At 31.6% G+C, this 22987-nt stretch overlaps 2 protein-coding genes across 2 annotated transcripts; one reads left to right on the top strand and one right to left on the bottom strand.

The window, feature by feature from the left end:
* Positions 1-6465: 6465 nt before the first annotated feature.
* Positions 6466-13401, top strand: He (Hemese). Its single transcript, XM_087168293.1, has 2 exons — positions 6466-6716; positions 10379-13401. The coding sequence occupies exons 1-2, from the start codon at positions 6671-6673 to the stop codon at positions 10891-10893; spliced, it is 561 nt and encodes a 186-aa protein (XP_087024419.1). The 5' UTR covers positions 6466-6670; the 3' UTR covers positions 10894-13401.
* An 8905-nt stretch (positions 13402-22306) lies between these two features.
* Positions 22307-22915, bottom strand: LOC147807326 (uncharacterized). The gene has a single exon (XM_087168887.1). The coding sequence runs from the start codon at positions 22913-22915 to the stop codon at positions 22307-22309; it is 609 nt and encodes a 202-aa protein (XP_087025013.1).
* Between the last annotated feature and the right edge of the window lie 72 nt (positions 22916-22987).

Genomic DNA, 22987 nt, shown 5'->3' on the forward strand with positions numbered 1-22987 from the left:
GGTTCCATAGATTGCAGCAAGTACTGCATTTTATCTTCGTCTGCAATATATTTATCATCATGAATTTTCTGGAACTGACTCCAAAATGTAAGGTAATCTTTAGCTTCACCTGAGAATTTTTTCAGCTCTATTTTTGGGAGTTTAAATTTTCTCGTTTCCTTGTCAGTCGGCAGCACCGAGAGTTGTTCTTCCGAGTTTATTTGAGCACATCGTTCTAAGAACGTGTCTCGGTAATTCTCAGACTCTTCAAAATCTTCATTATATGCATTTTCTGTCGTTTCATTCTGCAAAAGCTGCTCTGATATAGCATTTTGACAAACTTCAAGTCTTTGGAACTTATCATTAAGTTGAAACTTTAAAATCGACAGAGCCTTTAAATCTCTTACTTCTTTGTCTAATTCCGTTTCGATTTTCTTCACGGTGTGAGTGAAGGCAATTCGCAGTCCTTTTCTTTGTGTTTTCAAAGCATTTAATTCCATTTTCAATTCGAAATCAAAACTAGTTCAGATTCACAGTTTGAAAGTTCACAAATCAAATTTTCAGTAACGTAAGTTCAAAATTCATCAAAATCGAAATTCAAGATCAATCAGTTCAAAAAATCAATCAGGAAAAATCAGTTCAAAATTCAAATCAAATTTCTATCAAATCGAAATTCAAGATCATAAGAAAAATCAGTTCAAAATTCTAATCAAATCGAAAGTCAAGATCATAACAAAAATCAATTTTAATTCAGTCCTAATCTAATTTTATTTCGAAATCCATTCCAAAAAGCACCCGTGTCCCGCCGAGGGTACCATTTATGTAAGAAACCGAAGGAGAAATTCCAGATCGTTCATGGGCTGCATCTACCAGATGCTGGGTGCATTGGAAATAAAAGTGACACATAGGCCTTCTAAATACAAAACGAACATTTATTCAACAAAACAAACAGCTCCTTGGTCAGAGCTGCTTCTCCGACGGAATCATAACACTGAATGACAAAATCTGACGCCAAGCGCAGAGGCGCGCCTCGCCAACACTTTACTCACTGCACTTCATTTCACAACAACGATATTTTCCCTTTTTCTAATATTTTTCCTTTTTATTCAATAAAAATATTTTTCAAAATTTCCGTGATGCTTTTCTTTAGAACTATGTTTAATGTAGTTTTCAGTTCCATACAGTTTTCCAACTTAAAAGATTTTAATCTACATGAAAATCAGGAGAGAAATTAACGTACTTTCTTCCTCCATGACTCTCCACACGCTAATGGGGAAGGCATGCGAAGTGTTGTCATAGGTAGAGAATTCTACTCCACGCCACGCCACCTGTAACCCATTTCGATCACCAATATAAAAGCCATTCTCGCTAGATGCGATTTACAATCATCTGATCACTTTCGATTGATGAACTGCACTACTGGACCTTAAAATTGCTACACGCAGAAGGCGACTCAAAACGAACGGGAAATTTGCAGGACGAATAAGGTATGTTGTGATATGCAAATGATTACCTACAATGTGAATAAAAGAAGAGATAAAGAGTTTCTGTTATGCCTCGTGTAAGAAGGAGAAATGTCTTCCAGTAGTTGTCTGAGTTTGATCGAGGTCGAATTGTGGTCTACTGGGATTGTGGTTTATCATACCGAAGTATTGCTGCTCGCGTTGATCGAGATCCCGTGACTGTTAGCAGAATATTGAATCGATAGGTTCATGACGGTCGTATGGCACGACGTGCAGGATCTCAGCGGCCCTCCATCACTAACAGCCGAGAAGACAGACATGTTATCCACACGGCCTTAAGGGATAGTACGGTTACGTCACGAACTCTGAGTCGACAAATGGGATCATTTGCAAGACAACAAGCATCTGCACGAATAGTTTGACGACGTTTGAAGCAGCATGGCGACCATGGCTTCGGCTACCCTTGACGCTGCATTACAGGCAGGAGTGCCTCCAATGGTGCGATCAACGACGAACCTTTACGCATGAATGGCATGACGTTGTCTTTTCAGACGAATTCAGGTTCTGTATATAGCATCATGATGGCCGCATCAGTGTTTTGCGACATCGTGGAGAACGCCCATCGGCAGCCTGTATTCAACATCGTCATACTGGCGCATCACCTGGAGTAATGGTATGGGGTGCCATGGGATATACACGTCTAGATCACCTCTTGTTCACATTTCCGTCACTTTGAACAGCAGCCTTTAAATTTCTGATGAGTTAGAGCTAGTTGCTCTACCTTATCTTCGAGGCCTCCATAACGCTATGTTTCAGCAGGGCAATGCACAACCGCATGTAGCCCGCACTGTCCTGACCTTCCTGGCCAGCATGTTCTCCTCACCTACTGAAAACTTCTGGTCAATGGTAGACGAACGACTGGCATGCCACCTCTCGTCAGTCATTATGGTCGATGAATTGTGGCATAATGTTGAAGCTGCATGGAATGCAGAGATGCCAATTGCTCCGGACACGCCAAAATAACTAAAATAACGGTAAATAACTACAAAGTAAATTTTGAAAATAAATGACTATTTTTGCTCTCCTTTTAAAAGGTAGCTTGACATAAGTACTATAAAGTGGTGAATTATATAAGTCTACGAATTACTTAGAAATAGTAGTGGATAAAAATCTACTAAATTGAATTTATTAAACCAAGAATCACAATTAAGAAACTACCACTTGAAAATATATATTTGCTGCCCTGAGCAAGTTGGCATCTCTGGGAATGCTGTACCCGTCCATGCTATCCAATCTCTGTTCGACTGAGAAAATAACTGCTGTTATTACTGCCAGGGGAGGCTGATCTGAACACTGGTACCTCAGGATCTATGCATCCGTATATCCTGAATATTTAATCACTTCTTCTTCTAACTAAAATCTATATGCCCAATAAATATCATTCTGTTATTTGTATTCCCTCCAGTTGTTGCAATTTTAAGGACCAGTAGTGTATTTTCTCTTAGAAAAATTTCATCAATTTAATATCCTTTTTCGTTAATCACTCTCACTGAATGCAGTTCACGCACTTCCGATCACGCAGTTAAAAATAGAGGACCTGATTGGTGACTGTTTCACAAGTAAATATTTTTTTTAATCATCAGGTTCTCCTTTTCTCTCGACGGTGACTCTCGTTTGCGTAGCACACATTCAGTGAGAATTGCCTTTGAATAGTACCATACAGAATCAGAGGCCTTTCTGACCTGATTGTCTCCATCTAATCAATCTATTCGATTTGAACACAATGAAAATGGCTTGTTTGAAGTGAATTTTGCAAGTACGTGCCGTTTTACCATACAAATAGATCAGAAATTCTCACTGAAAGCGATTTTTTTGACATGCGAAGAAATCATCATTAAATTTGGATGTAAGATTCGGATTGGGAAAAATATTTACCCGCAATAATTTTGCCTATCAAATTTCAGTTTGCATGCGATTTTCGGCACAATAAAAAAGCAGCCTTCCTAACTTTAGCAAGCGCGTCTAGAGCTATCGCATGCAGTGTGAATATTCTATAATTGCATAATTCTCCATTCGTTCTCTATTACTTGCACACTGTCCGTTTTTCAATTTGATAAGGCCTTATTCGCGATCGCAACACTCGAATACGCCATCTGGGGAGAGACCGGTTTCATGCCTTTAGCCCTTCTCCCTTCCCTCTCCTCCTCTTTTCAGTTGTATAGGAATGTACTACGCTATTTTCCCTTTTCTTAATTTTTTTCCTTTTTATTTAACAAAAATATTTTTTAAAATAACCATGATACTTTTCTTTAGAACTATGTTTAATATAGTTTTCAGTTCCATATAGTTTCTCAAGTTAAAAGATTTTAATCTATATGAAAATCAAGAGAGAAACTAACGTACTTCCTTCCTCTATGACTTTCCACACGCTAATGGGGAAAGCATGTGAAGTGTTGCCATAGGAAAAGAGTTCTGCTCTACGCCACCTGCAGACCATTTCGATCGCCAATAAGTTGTAGTATGCACAAATCTCGTAGATACGGGCAATAAAAAATTTAAAAAAGTATAAAATTTAGTGCTTGTACGTGAGCACACCGGAACCGATGCACTTGGGAGTCAATCATATATTGTATTGGAAATTGTTTCTTTGTGAATCTTAGATTCCTATAAAAATCTAACTGCAGTCCTTTGAGATTTTAAGGATTTCTGATAATGTTAAAAATGGATATGTTAGATATTTTCGGATCCATTGATGTAGTATGGTGCAGAGTAATCAAATAAAAAATATCCCACTTCCAAATAAAATTTCTAATAACCTTTTAACTCTATTTGAAATATCGAACAAATTATATTCATTTAAATTGCTCGATGCTAATTTTAATGATTATTATAAATATAACAATATCTTAAATATTACTAATAAAATTAATAAAAGTAATAAATTGATAATAATAGGAGAGTTAATTATAATGATGCGAATATTCATAATTATATATTAAATTTAATACATTTGTTTTAAATTTCTTTGTCATCTCCTGGAAAGATATACAAAATAAAATTAACTAGGGAAAATTTTTTTTTAGAAATGTTAAAAGTTTTAACTGTAGATTAGAAAGAAATATATGTAAAAATAAGAATTTAAACGGTTTTAAATTGATAGTTTCCGAACAACATTGATTAAAATTTACAGATCTATTTTCAAAAATATTCTAAACTCGCTATAATTTTTTTTTTTTAAGTAATACAGAGCCCGCTCATTTTACGGTAATATTTGAGCTCTCTGTAATATTACTAGTGTTAATTTCGAATAGGAAGATTTTAAATTTAGATATAGATGACTTTTTCCTTTTTTTCTTTTTAAAAAAAAAAGAAAAAAAAAGAGAGTTCTAACTGTAAAAATTTGGGAATTTCGCACAACTTTATGAATTTCAATGAATTTCAATGAATCTAAGATAACTTTGAATGTTCAAACAACATCTTTTGATAAATAAATAAATAAGTAAACGAATTTTTTTGCTGGAATAATGACAAAAAAAGAAATTAATCTATCAATACTTTTAAAAATTTATAAAGATATTAACATTTTGGAAAGAATTTTAAAATAGTTACTTTTTTTTAACTACAACAATTTGACTTCGGATAATAAAAACTACCCAATTTGGAAATAAAATATATCTTGGACTAAACCAAACCATGGATCTAAATTATGATGGCTTTGTTACAGCAAATTTTATTCATTTTTTAATTTATTACTTTAATTGTTGTTTTCTGGTCAAAATTTTTCAAACTGAAAAATTCAAAGTTTGGGGGATCCTTTAGATCTATGATTGTAGTGAGAAATCCAAGTTTAACTAAATAAGTTAAAGTATTCAATCCATATCTTGTTATTATTCTTATTTTTACTGTAATAAAAGTTATAATTCATGATGTTAAAAATAACATACCAAAAATTGCATACTAAAAAATAAAATAATAAAAAGTAATAGAATAAAGAATAATATACTAAAAAAATACGTTGAAAATTATATACTAAAATATATCTAGATTATAAGCTTTCATACAATAGCAAATTTACTTTTCTTGTAATTATATGGTAAGCATAGTTTTTAACACATTGAACATTTCAAAGAATTAATAATTCAAAAATTATACCTTCGTTGTCATGTAATTAGCAACATTTTATATTCCCCGCAACTGATAAAAGAGAAAAAAGAAGAATACACGAAAAAAGTTCTTTACTTTTTTGTATTTTTATTTTTTTAGTAAACGTAGGTTAGAAGGTAATGAACATTGTACAAACGTCATGCATAGATAATGTTAGTAAAAAAGTTTTCAAAAATATATGTTTATGTTCATTATCAGATTACCACCCTAAATTCTAAGCTTAACTGAAAGAAAATTGAAATTTAAGATAGAGATAAAAAAAAAAATGCTCGTTGGTTGGCTTTTATTTGAAAACCACTTTATTTTCTTTTATATATCTATATAATATTTTAGTAAATGCAGGAAATGTAAAAAAAAACACAATTTTATTTTGACCATAGCTGAAAACATAAAGTTATAATGGATCTAAAAAGTAATACGCTGAAAAAATTGTTCGTTGATCGGTACCAAATTTATCTTTTTTGTAATTTCTGGCAAATGAAGGTTGAAGAGTAGTGAATATTTCAAATACTTTATGATTAGATGATGTTACCCGAGGAGTATCTAAAAAATAAATGAATAATTTAAAAAAAAAAATGATTATCTTATAATGAACAAAATTTTATTTTTACCGTGGCAGAAAAAAAATTATAATTGAATTGAAAATCAGTTCATTAAAAAATTGCTCATTGACCTGCATTTATTCGATAGCAAATTTACCTTTAATATAATTCTTGGTAAATGTAAACCGAAAGACAAACATTTCAAAAACTTCAACTTCATATTCAGATAATATTATTCGAGAAGTTTCTAAAGATATACCTTCATTATCATGTTGGCATTGTGTACATTAATACCGAAATCGAAACGTTTATTTTTTATCATGCCTTTCTTGAGAAAGGAGTGAATTTTTTTCTTATTCTACTTATCAGTTGTTGAGTGCCGTTATATCAGCTAAGGAGAGACGGTTTTTATGTCCTACATGTCACTCTTCTATTGATTAATTTATCTCGTTGAAGAATTTAGCAAAACTCTGGAATGAAAGTAAAATGGGATTGTGAACTGAAATCGGACACAACAACAAAATGTTAATGAATTTGTCTTTAGTGTTATGGATGATTACGACGCTAAGTAAGTTAAATATGTTGTTTTATTTTAATTTCACTCAACATTTTGTTATGTTTCTAATAATGACTACTTGATATACTACTACGAAATCATTAATAATGAATTTTTCTTATATAAACTTTGTAATAATGACTAACTAGTAAATGACTAGTGGGGGCTGTGTTATCGACTATACCAACCTTCATCTATCAAAAGGTACCTCAAGATTGATTCAAGTTAGCACGTCTTATATACTAGGGAATTGATGCTTAATTTTCGTAGTGGTAGTTACGCCACAATACTCCCCCACCAGAATTTTATCAGGGATAGAATTCGATGAACGGATACCACTAGTTGCTGTACTTGTGAAAGATCGAGAGAGCTAGATTTAAGGTCATTGGGTTTTTGAGTGCTGAATGTGAGAGGTGTATTACTTCACGGTCTTAGTCACTCCTGTGTTGCCTTTAGCAGTCGAGCGTATGCAGGCTGACGTCGTGTATGATCGAGACGAGACTGAGCAGCAACAGAGTGAGGAGGTGGATAATGTCGCAGTCACAAGTAGCAGCAAGTCAACTGTTCAATGTGGACTATCAATCGAAGTGAGCGTTACTGCGTGTGCAAATCACGTCCGGGTCACCAACGTAGGGGCAGTGTTATCGACTATGCCAACCTTCATCTATCAAAAGGTACCTCAAGATTGATTCAGTCACGAGGTACCTTTTGATAGTTGAAGGTTGGCATAGTCGATAACACCGCCCCCACAGACTAATGATTTTTAAAAAAAAGCCTAATAAATGCCCCACACCAACACGGTGATTTATCTTTAAAACCGATTTCAAATTGTTGTCTACAAAGTCTTTCACTCAGGTGCGCTTTTATCAATTAATTGACTCTATAGTGTCTATAGATTAAGGATAATGCTAGGTCTGGCAAATAATATTCAGAAACGAAACAAACGTGACTTATTCATAAAACCCATTTATTAGGCCAAGGATGAAAAACAAAAGAGATGTTATATGTCTGATACCATTCATAAAAACTACGATTTTTGTGCACCCTGGAAAAATTATAAAAAATAAAATTTATCTCCTTTACAAAAAATAAATATTAATACTACATGGTTGGTATGGTGGTTAATACATTATGTGTCTCCCATGCAATGAAATACAGTCCGTACAACACCTAGGCATGCCGGGTATTCGTGATCTTGAGGATATGAATTATCGAGATGATCTTGAGGAAAATTTATCTACTCTGCAAGCAATGCTCTCCGAAGTTCCGGTACAAACGTAGGAGGTGGTTAACGGGCTGCTACTCGTTGACCAAGTATGTCCCGCGCATGTTCTATCGGATTCAAGTCAGGTTACGATACGGGTGATATTCTCATTGACGGCATTAGTTTAGGATGTTTGCTCAGTGAGGACTGGCGTTGTCTTCGGAAAACGTGAATTTTATATCCATGGCACCCCTAAACAAACATAAACATCCTGATGGTTCCGATTTGAACAAGTAGATCTTTTCTGGAGACAAGTATAACTTAACAATGATGTACTAACGGGTACTTTTCGTTCTCCATATGAAAGTTCGACTTGAATCAGACTGCAAGCTGAGCATGGACTCGTCGGAAAACATCACTGTGACTATGGCCACATTGCATATTCTCTGCTTCAGGCTAATTGCTGGAAACAATTAGTTGCCGTGAGTGGAGCACATCGGACAAGCCTGCGAGCACATAGATCTATATTTCCCAAACGTCTATTTACAGTTTGCCTTAAAACTGTGGTACCCATGGTTGCAGATAGCTGACGAATCAGGTAGGATTATTCGCTCCGTCTGCTTCTTTTGGTAGTTACTGCTATATACCGGTCTTCGTTCAGGGTTGTAACTCGGATATAACCTAACTCCATCCCAATAATGTAACGTCTACTGACATTACCATCATCTTCGAATCGTTGCCAAAGCCTAGAGATGACACTATGGGTACTTCCAAGTTTCTAGGATATTTCCACCTGAGTACTCCCACACATTTCAGTAGATAGATAATTCTACCAAGTAAAAAAGTTATCCACACACATCCTTCCTATTATAACTATTCGGTTGTGGCACTGAACCGTTTACAGAACGCTAGTGAGAACAATTTTATTTCTTCGCCACCATTCCTTACATGCCTTGCTTTCTTTCTTTTTACATACCTTTGAAATTTTTGTTGTTGTTGCCATTATGATTTATCACTTTATTCTATCAATTTATTTACTTTAGTTATTCACCATAGAATAACTGAACTTTAAAAAATGCTATAAAAATAAACAGTAATTTATTTCATTTGTTAATTTTTGTTTTGAAAAAATTTATATGTAGTAATGAGAGTTCCATTCGATGAGGCTCGATTTTAGAAATACTATTTACTAGGAAGCTTCGCCCCCTGCTCGCTGGCGCTCGCCAACCCCCGAAACTGCTTTCGCAGTTCATTTCGGATTGCTTCGCAATCCGATACTCGCTTTGCTCGCTCATTGGATACGTTCTTAACGTCTAGCTTTTGTATACTTTTTTGAACACTGAAGTTCCGAAAACTTTTCACTGTAGAAAATTCTAAACCTGTGCATTTCAATACTAATTTGAAATTGCAAACAGTTCGCATATTTTTCTTAATCACACTATTCTAACTATGTATAGTAATATTGTATCGAACTTCCTGCAATAAATGAATATTAAAATGAATTTACCTGACAATAACATCTTCCACTGTTCTTGAGGCATCACTCGTTTAAATTTCACACTAAGTTTAGTGAAGGGACAGTGATGATAAGTATGAAAACTAAAATCAGTTCTCAAGGATGAACTTTTACCGGTTTCGTTCTTTCATATACACAGAAGAGCCATTACATTATGACCACCCTGCTAATAGTATGTATGACCACATTTAGCCCTCAAAACTGCTAGCACCCGCCGTGGCATTAATTCCACAAGGTGCTGATAGGTAGTCTGAGGTATCTGGTACCAAGCGCTCACCAACTGGTCCTGCAATACCCTCACATTGCGGGGGGGTAGCGTGGCAGCACGAATTTGGTTTTCCAAGTAGGACCACAAATGCTCTATTGGATTAAGGTCAGGTGAATTTGGGAGCCAAAACATGACTTGAAAGTCACAGAAATGTTTCTCGACGATTCGACCCTTATGACATGGTGCATTATGCTGTTGGTAAACACCATCCCCCGCAGGAAAAACTGTTGCCATGAATGGGTGAACCTGGTCTGTAACTATGTTCAAGTAGCTTACAGACGTCAGGGATTGTTTTATGAGGATTATGGGTCCTAATGTGCCTCATGAAAACATTGTTCCTGGGCGAGAAACCATGAAAACCTGGGCGAGCCCATTGTTATAGATGGAGGGTGGTCATAATGTAATGGCTCTTCGGTGTATAATAGACTACTAATCAAATTTTTATCTTGTGTTTAACAGAGCAAATATTCAGCATTAGTTATATTGCGAAAATTAAATAAAAAAGAATAAAAAAATCTTTATATTTTTCTCTTACTGTCTCCATCCCTTCCACAATTGAGTTCGGTCGGGAGAGGAAAGGGCCACTTAATGGATTCAATAGTAAATTTACTAACAAATACTGTCTATTCAAAAAGTATTCGCATATTAATTGAATGAATAAAAAACTTTTCACCTTTTTTTTTTAGATTATGCTTATGGGTACTTCCGATTATCAATGGATAATTACCAATACTTTTTCGATGGATCTCAAACAGATACAGTTGTTGAAAATTCAACAAGAAAAGTAGGAAAGAATGCAAGCAGACTGTTTCAAGAAGTAAACATGACTTTCGACCTGTCCACAAATGGAATAAAAAATGATACAGAAAACGCATCGTCTAGTAGCGATTTCTCAGTTAGTACCACCACTTCAGACAATAATAGCACTACTGTAATTTTCTATACTAGTACTGTAGATTATAATCATAGCAGTACAGAAAATTCTACCATATTTTTTACGACGACGTTGATCTACGAGTCTTCTTCCATTCATTCTCCATCAAGGTCATCGAAACTCTCACCCATGGCTGCCGCTGGAATTGCTTTATTAAGTGGTCTAATTGTTACTTCGATAATTATAATAGCTTTCATAATTTGGCACAAGAGATCTAAAGGATCCTATGAGTTAATGCCAGTAGCTGACTTTGAGGAACATGTTTAACTTTTTTTAAAAATTATAAATAGTGTATATTACATTGGGGTACATTTTTTTGTTCGTTTTCTATTGCATAAGATTTTTTAACGGATCTTAGATTTTCACGTCACTGATTTCAAATCTGTAATCTGTTTCTCTCTCTGAGCTACAGTTTCTTTTTAATGACATTTTTAGTCTATTTTTTGTCGAAATGTAAACGAAGTTTAAAAACGTTATGTATAATAGGGGGTCGCGTAAATGTTGCGACAAACTTCTACGGAAGTTAGGGTACATCAGAAAGATTAAAATTCCATAGTAACCCATACCCAGAAATGTCATCATATGCCGCTAGATGTGCTTCCCCTATTATGTACTGTTTTTTTACGTGTGCTTCTTGGAAGCACTTCGAGCAGAGTACGAGGGAATTTACGGGATTGGAATTTTAATACTGATGATGTACCCTGAATCCCTTCGAAGTTTGCCACAACATTCATGCAACGCCTTGTAATATATAACGTTTTCGTACTTGTATCTTTCGACTAAAAATAGGCTTAAAAATATCATTAAAAAAAAACAATCTTTAGCTTTAGGACTAAAACTAAGTTCTTCAGACTTGATATCTTCATACACGAATTAGGTAAAGTCTAGTTGTTAAATAAATGCAACAAAAAGTTTGTTCCCCAAAGTTATCTATAATGTTTCGTTTAGAATGAAAATTTCTGGTAAAATTTTCAGAGTTTTCTAAATGAAGAATTTTGCAATTTTATTTATTTATTCTTTTACATTAGAGATAAGAGTTGCAAGAGCTTCAGAGGGTCATGGACTTATAATAAAATTTTGTATAGACTCTAGGAGAGATATTCTGAGCTTTCAGCATTCAGATTTATCTTAAGTTGTCATTGGACACAATCTTTGAATTAAAAGGCTTGGGACAAGTTTTGCAGATTGTGTTTTTGGATAGGTAACTTCAAACTTCCGGAATGTCCACTAGACGGCAGCACATTACATAGAAATATTTTAATGCTTTCATGTTTATCAGGGTGTTCCTCACCAAAAGCACTCCCCTGAAGAATTTTAAATGTGGCTTATCATTATATTTTCAACAAAAACCTTGTAATTTGCAAAATATTATAGATACAAATATGATCAGAACAATTGTATTAGAATATTTAAATATTTAATAACTTTCTAAAACTTTTCTCTTTTATGTATTTTCTTTAAAAGCAAAAAATGAGAAAATAGTAATTCGTCAAATAGTTCCGTCAAGTATGAATGATACATTTTTTATAACTACAATCCCTTCTTTTTTATACCTACAATCGCAAAATTAAAAAAAAATTCTGAAATTACATTTTAAGCAATTGTTTTGATTCCCATCATAAAAGGTAAAACTATTCTTTCGGTTGCAAAATATCGAAAATTATTTTTTATTTCCAAGGAAGGACTTCAGCACATAATTGTGCAAATTTTTAAAAATGTGTGATCATAATTTATGTGTTTGTGATGTGATGAATGTGAGAATCTGGCAAAGTGAGAAATGTTGGCGTGTGTACTATGCTTGACATTTTAACGAAACTATGAAACGCAAGAATAATTATATAATTTACTTAATCATAGTATATAATGAAAAATGTCTTCTAGGAAAGTCGGATAGTATGATTTGGCAAATGTAAATTGCGTGGAACGAAAGAACATATTTCTTCCTTGCTTTCTTTTTTCTAAAAAAATATTACTGGATTGACGATCTAAAAGTGAAATAAAATAGAATTTTCTTAGTTAAATTTATAACTTATTTTTTTCTTAGAAGATACCGGATAATGACCTGTTAACTTGAATTGATACTATAATATGGAATACCCGTCAGTGACCAATACAATGAAGCTGGATTATTATACTGGTTAGTTTTAATAATACATACATGGTGGTTACTGAAAATTTATGCTTCTCTTATTAAGAAAAACAAAATAAAATGTAAATTTACTTGTTGCAGAAAAATTCTAATGCTGATAAATCATAATTATACAAATACATTTTATACCTAGCCGATTTGTCATGTAGCATTGTATTCAATATTTAGACATTATTAGGCAGTAACGTAACAGAAAATTTTGTTTCTAGCCTGTGGCCATAGTTTTGGTGGACAGGGTAATTTGTCAGTGACATTTTTTTAAAACATGTGGCCAATGTTTAACAGATCGAAATTTTTAAAAGATTAAAAAACTTTTGATATTAATGATGTAGATATTATTATCAAATATCTGAAAATATGGTAAACATTTTAAGGTCATTTCTAAAATTAAGACAGAAACAATGATTTGATTTTGCTCTATACTAACAATATGAGAAATAGTATATAATTATTTGCAATTTCACAGTTTAATTTTAGGTATTGTATATTGTGCCGGAATTCCAACTTCGCCGGTAACATGTATACCATAATACCGGATTGATATTTGTAGAATTCTTCTACACATAATGGCTAACGATTATTACTGTATTTTTTGGATTAATAAATCGAAGTTTTATTCAGTGTTACATTGTTTAGTTGTATGTGTGGTTTGTGCTCTTTTTTTTCCACTAACTTGCATGCTATTCGAACATTCTTATGAAAAAGAATACAAAATTGTGGAAATGCGTTACGTAATCAATTGCGAAACTATGTTTTTCAAGTTCAGCATTGCTGTGAAAAAATTTAAGAGTTGTAACTCTGTTCCAAATATCGAAAATTTAATTCATGTAGTCCCACGAAAATTCCCCTTTAACAAAAATTATATTTTTACAATACTATTATTGTATGAATTATTAATGACGACATAACTATTTCGTGAAGCACGCGTTAACCTCAATCTTTACGCAAACTTATAAAACTATTTTTAACTTTTAAGATATTTGGAATATTGCGAAAAAAAATTTCCATTTTTTAAAAAAATCTGTATCTGAAAGTTTAAGAAATATTTTAATTTCATTCCCCAAAATTAAAAATAATAAAAAAAAAATTAAAATTACTGTAATTAGATGAACTGTAATTATACATTAAACAAGTGCAGGACGAGTTAGTATAAAAGAGCAATCTTATAAAAATTAAAAACTATAATAATAAATAAGCAAATCGAAAAAGTAAATTGAATGATAAGAAACGTTTGCAAAAGATACCACGCTCAATCCAAAGTAGATAGTAAGTTTAGAACTCGAAGCATAGATGGCAGCAGTAGGATTGCTTAACATCCTCGATGGCCAAGCTTTAAACTTTTAATTTGATGGTTCAAATTTCAGGGGGGGGGGGAACTTGGTTATTATATTATTAAATTGTTAAGATGAGCATGAATCACATGTGAAATTTTTATCATTGTCTAAACAAACAATTGAAATAATTATCATGTGACGTTATAAACTTTTTTCCATATATAAACATCCTTCCATTTGAAATGCATTTTCTGTTATTAAATAAAAATTTCTTTTTCGCGTTGAATAATGAAAGTAAGATGACATTTTATATTGTAATCACTTCGCAAAAAAATTTCCCTTGTTTTTTGTCAAATATTTAAAGATTTAAATTTGGGGATAGAAAATCTTAACTTTTGATCATCTTATTGGAGCAAACGTTATTGTTAGCTCTTGTCACTCCATGCTTTCTCTTACAGTGTTGACCGATAGTTTCTTTTCATTTTTTACAGTGTTATTTTTTCAAAGATTTATTCTCTGTTAAATCAATAATTTAGAAAAAAAAATGGTGATTTTGAGATTGTTCGATTTTATTTATGAACAGAAGCGTAACTACGGCAACCGTTTATGCTCAATGATTTTTATTTTCTTAAAACAGTTTCTTTAAACGGTTTTAAATTGACAGTTTCCGAACAACATTGATTAAAATTTACAGATATATTTTCAAAAATATTCTAAACTCGCTGGAATTTTTTTTTTTTTTTTTTTTTTTTTAAGTAATACAGAGCCCGCTCATTTTACTGTAATATTTGAGCTCTCTGTAATATTACTGGTGTTAATTTCGAATAGGAAGATTTTAAATTTAGATATCGATTACTTTTTCCCTTTTTTCCTTTTAAAAAAAAGAAGAAGAAAAAGAGAGTTCTAACTGTAAAAATTTGGGAATTTCGCACAACTTTATGAATTTCAATGAATCTAAGATAACTTTGAAAGTTCAAACAACATCTTTTGATAAATAAATAAATAAGTAAAAGAATTTTTTGGCTGGAATTTATCAAGAATGACAAAAAAAGAAATTAATCTATCAATACTTTTAAAAATTCATAAAGACATTAACATTTTGGAAAGAATTTTAAAATAGTTACTTTTTTTTAAACTGCGACAATTTGACTTCGGATAATAAAAACTATCCAATTTGGAAATAAAATATATCTTGGACTAAACCAAACCATGGATCTAAATTATGATGGCTTTGTTACAGCAAATTTTATACATTTTTTAATTTATTACTTTGGATGTTGTTTTCTGGTCAAAAGTTTTCAAACTGAAAAATTCAAAGTTTGGGGGATCCTTTAGATCTATGACTGCAGTGAGAAGTCCAAGTTTAACTAAATAAGTTAAAGTATTCAATCCATATCTTGTTATTGTTTTTATTTTTACTGTAATAAAAGTTATAATTCATGATGTTAAAAATAACGTACTAAAAATTGCATACTAAAAAATAAAAAAGTAAAAAGTAATAGAATAAAGAATAATATACTAAAAAAATACGTTGAAAGTTATATACTAAAATATATCTAGATTATAAGCTTTCATACAATAACAAATTTAATTTTCTTGTAATTATATGGTAAATATAGTTTTTAATACATTAAACCTTTCAAGGAATTAATGTTTCAAAAATTATACCTTCGTTGTCATGTAATTAGCAACATTTTATATTCCCCGTAACTGATAAAAGAGAAAAAAAAAATATGCGATAAAAGTTCTTTATTTTTTTTTTATTTATTTTTTTTGGTAAACGTAGGTTAGAAGGTAATGAACATTGCACAAACGTCATGCATAGATAGTGTTAGTGAAAAAGTTTCCAAAAATATATGTTTATGTTCATTATCAGATTACCACCTTAAATTCTAAACTTAACTGAAAGAAAATTAAAATTTAAGATAGAGACCAAAAAAAAAAAGAAAAACACTAAAAAATTTGTTATTAGTTTACTTTGACAACTTTACTTTTTTTTGTTCATGATTTTTTTAGTAGATAAAGGTAGTACTAAGACAATTTTATCCAAGAAATTTCAAATAAAAAAATTTTGTCATCAAATTTCGAAATTTTTATCGAAACATTTATCGTTATCAATTTTTTTTAAGAACATAATTTTATTTTTACCGTAGCTGAAAGCAAAAAATTGTAATGAAACTAAAAAACAGTACGCTAAAAATTTTACAAACTTCCTGTATGACTTCCTGCAATTATGCTTCTGAAGAAGTTTTCAAAAATATATCTTCATTATCAGATAAACAGCATAATTTCATTTTTATCTTAACTAAAAGAAAATTAGAAAAATAAAATACAGTTTAAAAAAATGTCGAAAAAAATGCTCGTTGATTTGATTTTGTTCGGTAACAACATTATTTTTTTATCATAATTCTTTAATAAATATAGGTTTAAAGATGATGAACATTTCAAAGAGTTTTTACTCAGACAATGTTACCTAAGAAAGTACAGAAAAAAATTAGTATAAAAAACATTGTAAAATTAGTATTAATAATTAGTAAATTAGAATTAGTAATGAAATGAGCAAAATTTCATTTTTACAGTAGCTGAAAAGGAAAATCATAACCGAACTAACCACTTTGTTTTCCTTATTATTTACTTTATTATTGAAAACCAAGCCGGCAGGATGTAGGCATCGCGGAAGAAACTCAGCAATTCTATAATATTGCGAGCTAGGCCTTAAGTGACTGCTACTTCGCCTTGGAACTCCCTTTTTCACCCCCTTGGTTTGAAGAGAAAAAACTTCATTGGACTCCTGAGATTAAAAAGTTTTCGATTGTGGGGAAAAAATGAAAAGACTTCCCATCCTAGACACCCGGAAGAAATCGCCTAACGCCGTTCTGAAGGATTCCTCATCCCTTCCTAAAAAATCTGTTCCTTATCGCTACTGGAATGCTGATGCCTGGAGTCAGACCGTTCGCTTTTGGCTGAGCCCTCATAAAGTTTTGTGCCTGTTAGTGCCCAAGAAACACAATGGAAGTGTGCGATTTATGCGGATTAGTGTTTTAGAAAAGTCCTAATCATGATGTTGTGAAAAAAAAAATGTGTAGTGAGTCGGCACCGAGTGATGTGAGAAGTGTTGTGAAAACAAAATATAGAAGAAGAAAACCAATTATGTGCGCGTTTTTTATTAGAAAAATTTGAGGAGCTTTTGCTCCTATGGAAAATTCCTTTACAGGAAAAAGATTTTTTTCTCCTTCCAAGTGTGATAAAAAGTGTTTTTTTTTTATTACAATAGAGAAATCCCTTGCATATCTGCATATATAATTTTTTTTTCTCCTTCATAATGAATAATTTTTATTGTTTATTTTAGTAATATAAAATTTTCTTATTACGTATCTTTGAATAATCGTAAAATATGAAGTGCAATTTTGTGTTTATATTGCTTTTTTTTAATTATTTTTTATGATAGAATAGTGCATTTATACTGCTTTTAAAATGTTTTTAAAAGAAATAGATGTGGTTCAAACGTCAATTAAAGTAGCGAAGGCAAACAAAATTAAGTTATTATTTAAACTTTTGTTTCCAAATGATTTGTCTAGATTAAACCGTAACAAAATTCTGAATTTTTCAGAATTTTCTTTTGAAACTAACGATAATGAATTTGCAAACAAACTGAAAGAAATTTGTGATACTTTTAATTTTTCGGATTTAATCAAAATTTCAGACATTCTAAATATTTCCAGTGAGGGAAATAAAAATGAAATCGCAAAACATATTTTAAATTGTTTATGTGATTTCAATCACTTAAAAAATTCGATCGTAAATGAAAATCCCTCCGAAGATGAGGAGGAAACTACTCAGTTTGAAAGTAAACACACCCAAACTGATTTTGAACCACATTTACCAACTAAAACTTATGTAAATAAATTTACACAAGTTAGTTTAAATTCTATATGTACAAAAAGTAGTGTTGGTGAAGATATGGTATCCTATAGTCAAAGTTCTAGTAATTATATAAATAGGGAAAATGAAACAAAATTAGTAGTTAGTTTTTCAGATATTGAAGCAGTTACCCCTATGTTTAATGGAAACCGCTTTGATAACATAAATTCTTGGTTTGAAAATTTAGAAACTCATGCTAATTTATTTAAATTGTCTGATATGCAAAAATTTTTATTTGCAAAAAGATGTATGAAAAATAACGCATTAACTTTTATTAGAAGTGAAACTCAGTTAAATTCGTATGAAAAATTAAAAAATCTTTTGCTTGAAGAATTTGGACTTAGTTGCAATAGTGCAGAAGTACATGCAATGTTGCAAAAAAGAAAACAAAGGTATAATGAAACTCTTCAAGAATATTTCCTAAAAATGAGAGAAATGGCTACTCAAAGTGATATTCATGACTTAGCTCTAATCACTTACATAATTCAAGGAATACCAGACCAAACAAATAATAAAACAGTTCTTTATGGAGCCAGTAATCTTTTTGAATTTAAACAAAAACTTAAACTTTATGAAAAAATTAAAAGTAACTTAGATAAAAATAAATTTCAAGCTAATAAGGGACCATATGTTAAGAAGTTAGAAAACCCGAAATATGACATCAAGTGCTTTAAGTGTAATGCACCAGGACATAAAGCCCCGGCTTGTCCTAAAAATAAAAATGTAACCCCGAATGTGACAAAACCCAAAATACATCATACAACACAGGAGAACCCATTAAATCAATGTAAATATTGCTCAAAGAAAGGACTTTTGAATCAATTTCACATGGGCTCCAAGTGTGTAAACAACCCTAATAATATGGTTGATGTGAACGTTCAAAATATGACAAGTAATCAATAGCAATTACTAATATCCGGATATAAAGTTGAAAATGAATACCTAAATGGAGGTAAAGTGGAAAATAAATACCTAAAGGGACGTCCAAAACAAAATAAAAATGAAAAAGTAAACAAAGAGATATTATTGAATGTTGATACCGGGTCAACATTAAATGTAATACCAAAAGATTTGGTGTTAAAATTGAATATTCCTATTAAAAAATGTGAGGAATTAAAGGTTACCCAAACGAAAAGACAACTAACACTTAACAAAATTTGTGAGTTTCCCCTTAAATTAGGCGAAATTGTTAATTCAGTTAAGTTTTTTGTAATTGATACTGATTTACCATATGCTTTACTTGGGTTGCAGACTTGCAAAGAGTTTTGTTTGTTTATTGATTGTGTCGGGCCAGTTGTTACTCAATTTGGTAAGAGATTGATCACCTCTGCTAATTCTAACAATGACAACTTATCTTTGCACATTAGACAGCAAAATTCTCAAAATGTTAAGGGTAAAAATGTTGAAAAAATAAAAGTTGAAGATGTTTCAGTTAAAGCAAACATTGAAAAAAATAATGTAAAGGGTAACAAAAATAAAAGGAAAAGGACAAATAGGAAAAAGAAAAAATGTCCAAAAATTTCAAATGATTCGAAGATAGATCTAGGTAATGGGCGCACACATTATCAGGTTAATATCGTCGAAAAAATAAAAATGAAAGCAAAATAGAAAATATGGACTTAAAAGAAATTTTAAAAAGTTATGATGATATTTTTGCGAAACACAAACATGACGTAGGAGAAATTAGAATGGAACCGGAAAGAGTCAGGTTAACCTCAGATTTACCTATACCTCTAAGGCCGTACAAAACATCCCCAAAACAACAACAAGAAATTGATTTACAAATAGAGGAATTGTTAAAAAATAACATTATAAAAGATAGTTCATCCCCTTATGCTGCCCCAGTAACTTTAGTTTTTAAAAAAGATGAAAATAAAAAGAGTCGTTTATGTATTGATTATAGGAAATTAAATCAAATTACAAAAACAGATTCTGAACCTCTACCTTTAATACAAACTTTAATAGAAAAATTGTCTAATAGTAGTTATTATTCTAAAATTGATTTATCACAGGGATATCATCATGTTCGTATTCATCCTGATGACACTGAGAAATTAGCATTCGCTACTCACAATGGTCTATTTGAATACTTAAGATTACCTTTTGGCTGGAAGAATGCCCCGAGCATTTTTTAACGTACAGTTCGTAGAATTTTAAATAAACATAAAATTAAATTTGCTACAAACTACGTTGATGATATCATTATATTTTCTAATTCTTATGATGAAAATTTAACCCATCTTAAAAAGATTTTTGATATTTGTAAACAAGAAAACTTAAAATTAAAACTTTCAAAATGTTCATTTTTGCGAAAACAAATAGAATTTTTAGGATATGAAATTAAAAATGGAATTGTATCACCCGATAACCATAATATTGAAGTGATTAAAAAATTATTGCCCCCTAAAAATGTAAAATCATTGCAAAGATTTCTCGAATCAATAAATGTTTACAATAAATTTATTGATAGTTATGCAAGTATTCGACATCCTTTAAATAACCTGTTAAAGAAAGATGTAAAATGGGTGTGGTCAGAAAAATGTCAACAATCTTTTGAACTCTTAAAGAATGCTATTATTTGTAAACCAATTTTGAAAATTTTTAACCCTAATCATGAATGTCATCTTTTTGTTGATGCATCATTAGTTGGAATTGGATGTGTGCTAAAACAGACAGATGAATGCGGTGTATTGCATCCTGTAGCTTTTCATTCTCGTTCATTAAGGGACTATGAAAAAAACTATGCAATTACAGAACTTGAATGTCTTGCTATTGTCGATTCTTTAAATAAATTCCATCATTACCTCTTTGGACAAAAATTCACCATACATACTGACCATGCTGCTTTAGTTTGGCTAAGAAATGTTAAAAATTTAAAAGGTAGATTATTTAGATGGTCATTATTGTTAAGTATGTATGAATATGATATTAAATACACAAAAGGCTCTTCTAATTTTGAAGCAGATTGGCTTTCGAGAGATGCAACACATTCAATTGTCCAAAGTAATAGTAAAAATAATAATGTTCATGTTTCACATTTGTTAAACTTGAAGGAAATTGTGGAAGCTCAAAGGAAAGATAACTTACAAGGTAAATTTGTTGATATCAATAATGTCTTGTGTGTACGTAAGAAAAATTTTACTAAAATAGTTGTTCCATTTTCGTTAAGATTAAAACTTCTGCAAAGTGCTCACGATAAATTTAATCATCCAGGAGTTCAGAAAATGATTAACTTAATAACCCCTGTTTATTATTGGAACAACACAACTGCAGATATAACAAAATTTTGTAAACATTGTCATACGTGCCAATTAAATAAAAAACCGCGACAAAAAAGATTTGGATTATTACAATCCTTACCCCCTGTTAATCAGTCTTTTGACTTACTAGCAATAGATAGTGTTGGTGGATTGAATTACTATAATTCAACAAAAAAATATTTAACTTTAATTATTGACCACCTTACACGCTACACTTGGGCTTTTGCATCAAAATCCATTAGCTCAGAAACTTATACAAATTTTTTGCATCAAATTTTTCAAAATCAAATCCCTAAATCCTTGTTGAGTGATCGAAACGCTGCCTTTACTTCTTCTCATTTTAAAAAGTTTTTGAAACATAATAAAATTCAACAATTATTGACAACTGCACATCATCCGCAGTCTAATGGCAAGGTTGAACGCCTTGGTCAAACAATAAATACTCGTTTAAAATGTAATATTAATGAAAAACCTACTAAAACTCCCTGGCCTGTTTTGTTAAAAGATATAGTTAATACTTATAACTTAACTCTCCATTCTGTAACAAAATTTCCACCTGCATACCTCATGCATGGTAGTCTCCCCTACGAAAATCCCTTATGTAAAAAATTATTTATCAATCAACTCAATTAAAATTCAATAATAATTCTTAATTAAAGGTAAAGGCAAAATTACCTTACCTGCAATTTCTGTTGTTCTTCAATTTTCCCGGTGAGAAGATGGAAAGCTTTTCTTTCGCTCTAAAAAGGATCGCTACTCTTGTAAAAATAAAAAGATGTCAATAATAAAAAGTAACAAGTTCTGCCATTAAAGGAATTAACTATTACTTTTTAAAACATTTAATATTTAACACAAAACGTAACAAGAAACATAATTGAAAACGAAACATTAAGCTTTTTTGAAATGAGCATAACATATCAACCTCTTTACTCTGAGGCGATCATTCCTCTTCTGTTTACAAAACTTCCGCCACGCCACAGTTACAGTTAAAATTTTAAAGTTAGATTGTTCTTCGCAGTTTCTCGACACTCCTCTCTTGAGTTTTAGAGATGTCGATCACTGAAACTCAACACATATTACTGTCCAAAACGTTGAGGCACTCTCACAACCCTACCAGCTCGAGTGGTCACAGAATCAGTTTTTCTATAGTTATCATTCACGGAAGGGTTAGGGTTGACACAATCATTTGGAGTATTATTGACAATAGTATCACAACTATCCAGTTCCATAGGGCACAGTTTCTGAACAGGGCGAATAAAGACACCAGACTTTGTCTTTATTTTCGCTAAACGAACAAGTCCATCTTGACTGGGATATGTTTCCAATATTTTTGCCATCGGCCAGTTAAGTCTCTTGATGTTGTCCCTCCATACGAGTACTATGTCACCTTCTTTCGGAACACGGACGTTATTTTTCTTTCTGTAACTTTCTCGTAGTTGTCCTAGGTATTCCACTCGAAATCTCGAACGTAGATCTTTTAAAATTCTTAACCGGTATGCCAAACGTTTATTTAAACTTTTTCCATCTGCTTGGCTGCATTGGTCAAGATCTGTAACATCATTACTTTTGTTTTCTTGCAAAAACATTGCTGGTGTAATTGGATTCAAGTCATTTGCATCATCAGAAACATGGGTAAGTGGTCTTGAATTGAGAAGACACTCACATTCGCACAAAACAGTAGCCATTTCCTCATAACTTAGCGAAGTTCTTCCCAGCACTTTTCTCAAAATCTGCTTCATAAGACCTACTAAACGTTC

The sequence above is a fragment of the Parasteatoda tepidariorum genome, chromosome 7, assembly GCF_982258835.1.
Source record: "Parasteatoda tepidariorum strain Cologne lab strain chromosome 7, Ptep-v5.0, whole genome shotgun sequence".
NCBI lineage: Eukaryota > Metazoa > Arthropoda > Arachnida > Araneae > Theridiidae > Parasteatoda > Parasteatoda tepidariorum.

Coding starts and splice junctions, on each gene's coding strand:
- He (XM_087168293.1), top strand. CDS start 6,671: ATGTTAATGAATTTGTCTTTAGTGTTATGGATGATTACGACGCTAA. Junction 6,717..10,378: donor ATGGATGATTACGACGCTAA/GTAAGTTAAATA, acceptor TTTTTTTTTTAG/ATTATGCTTATGGGTACTTC.
- LOC147807326 (XM_087168887.1), bottom strand. CDS start 22,915: ATGGCTACTGTTTTGTGCGAATGTGAGTGTCTTCTCAATTCAAGACCA.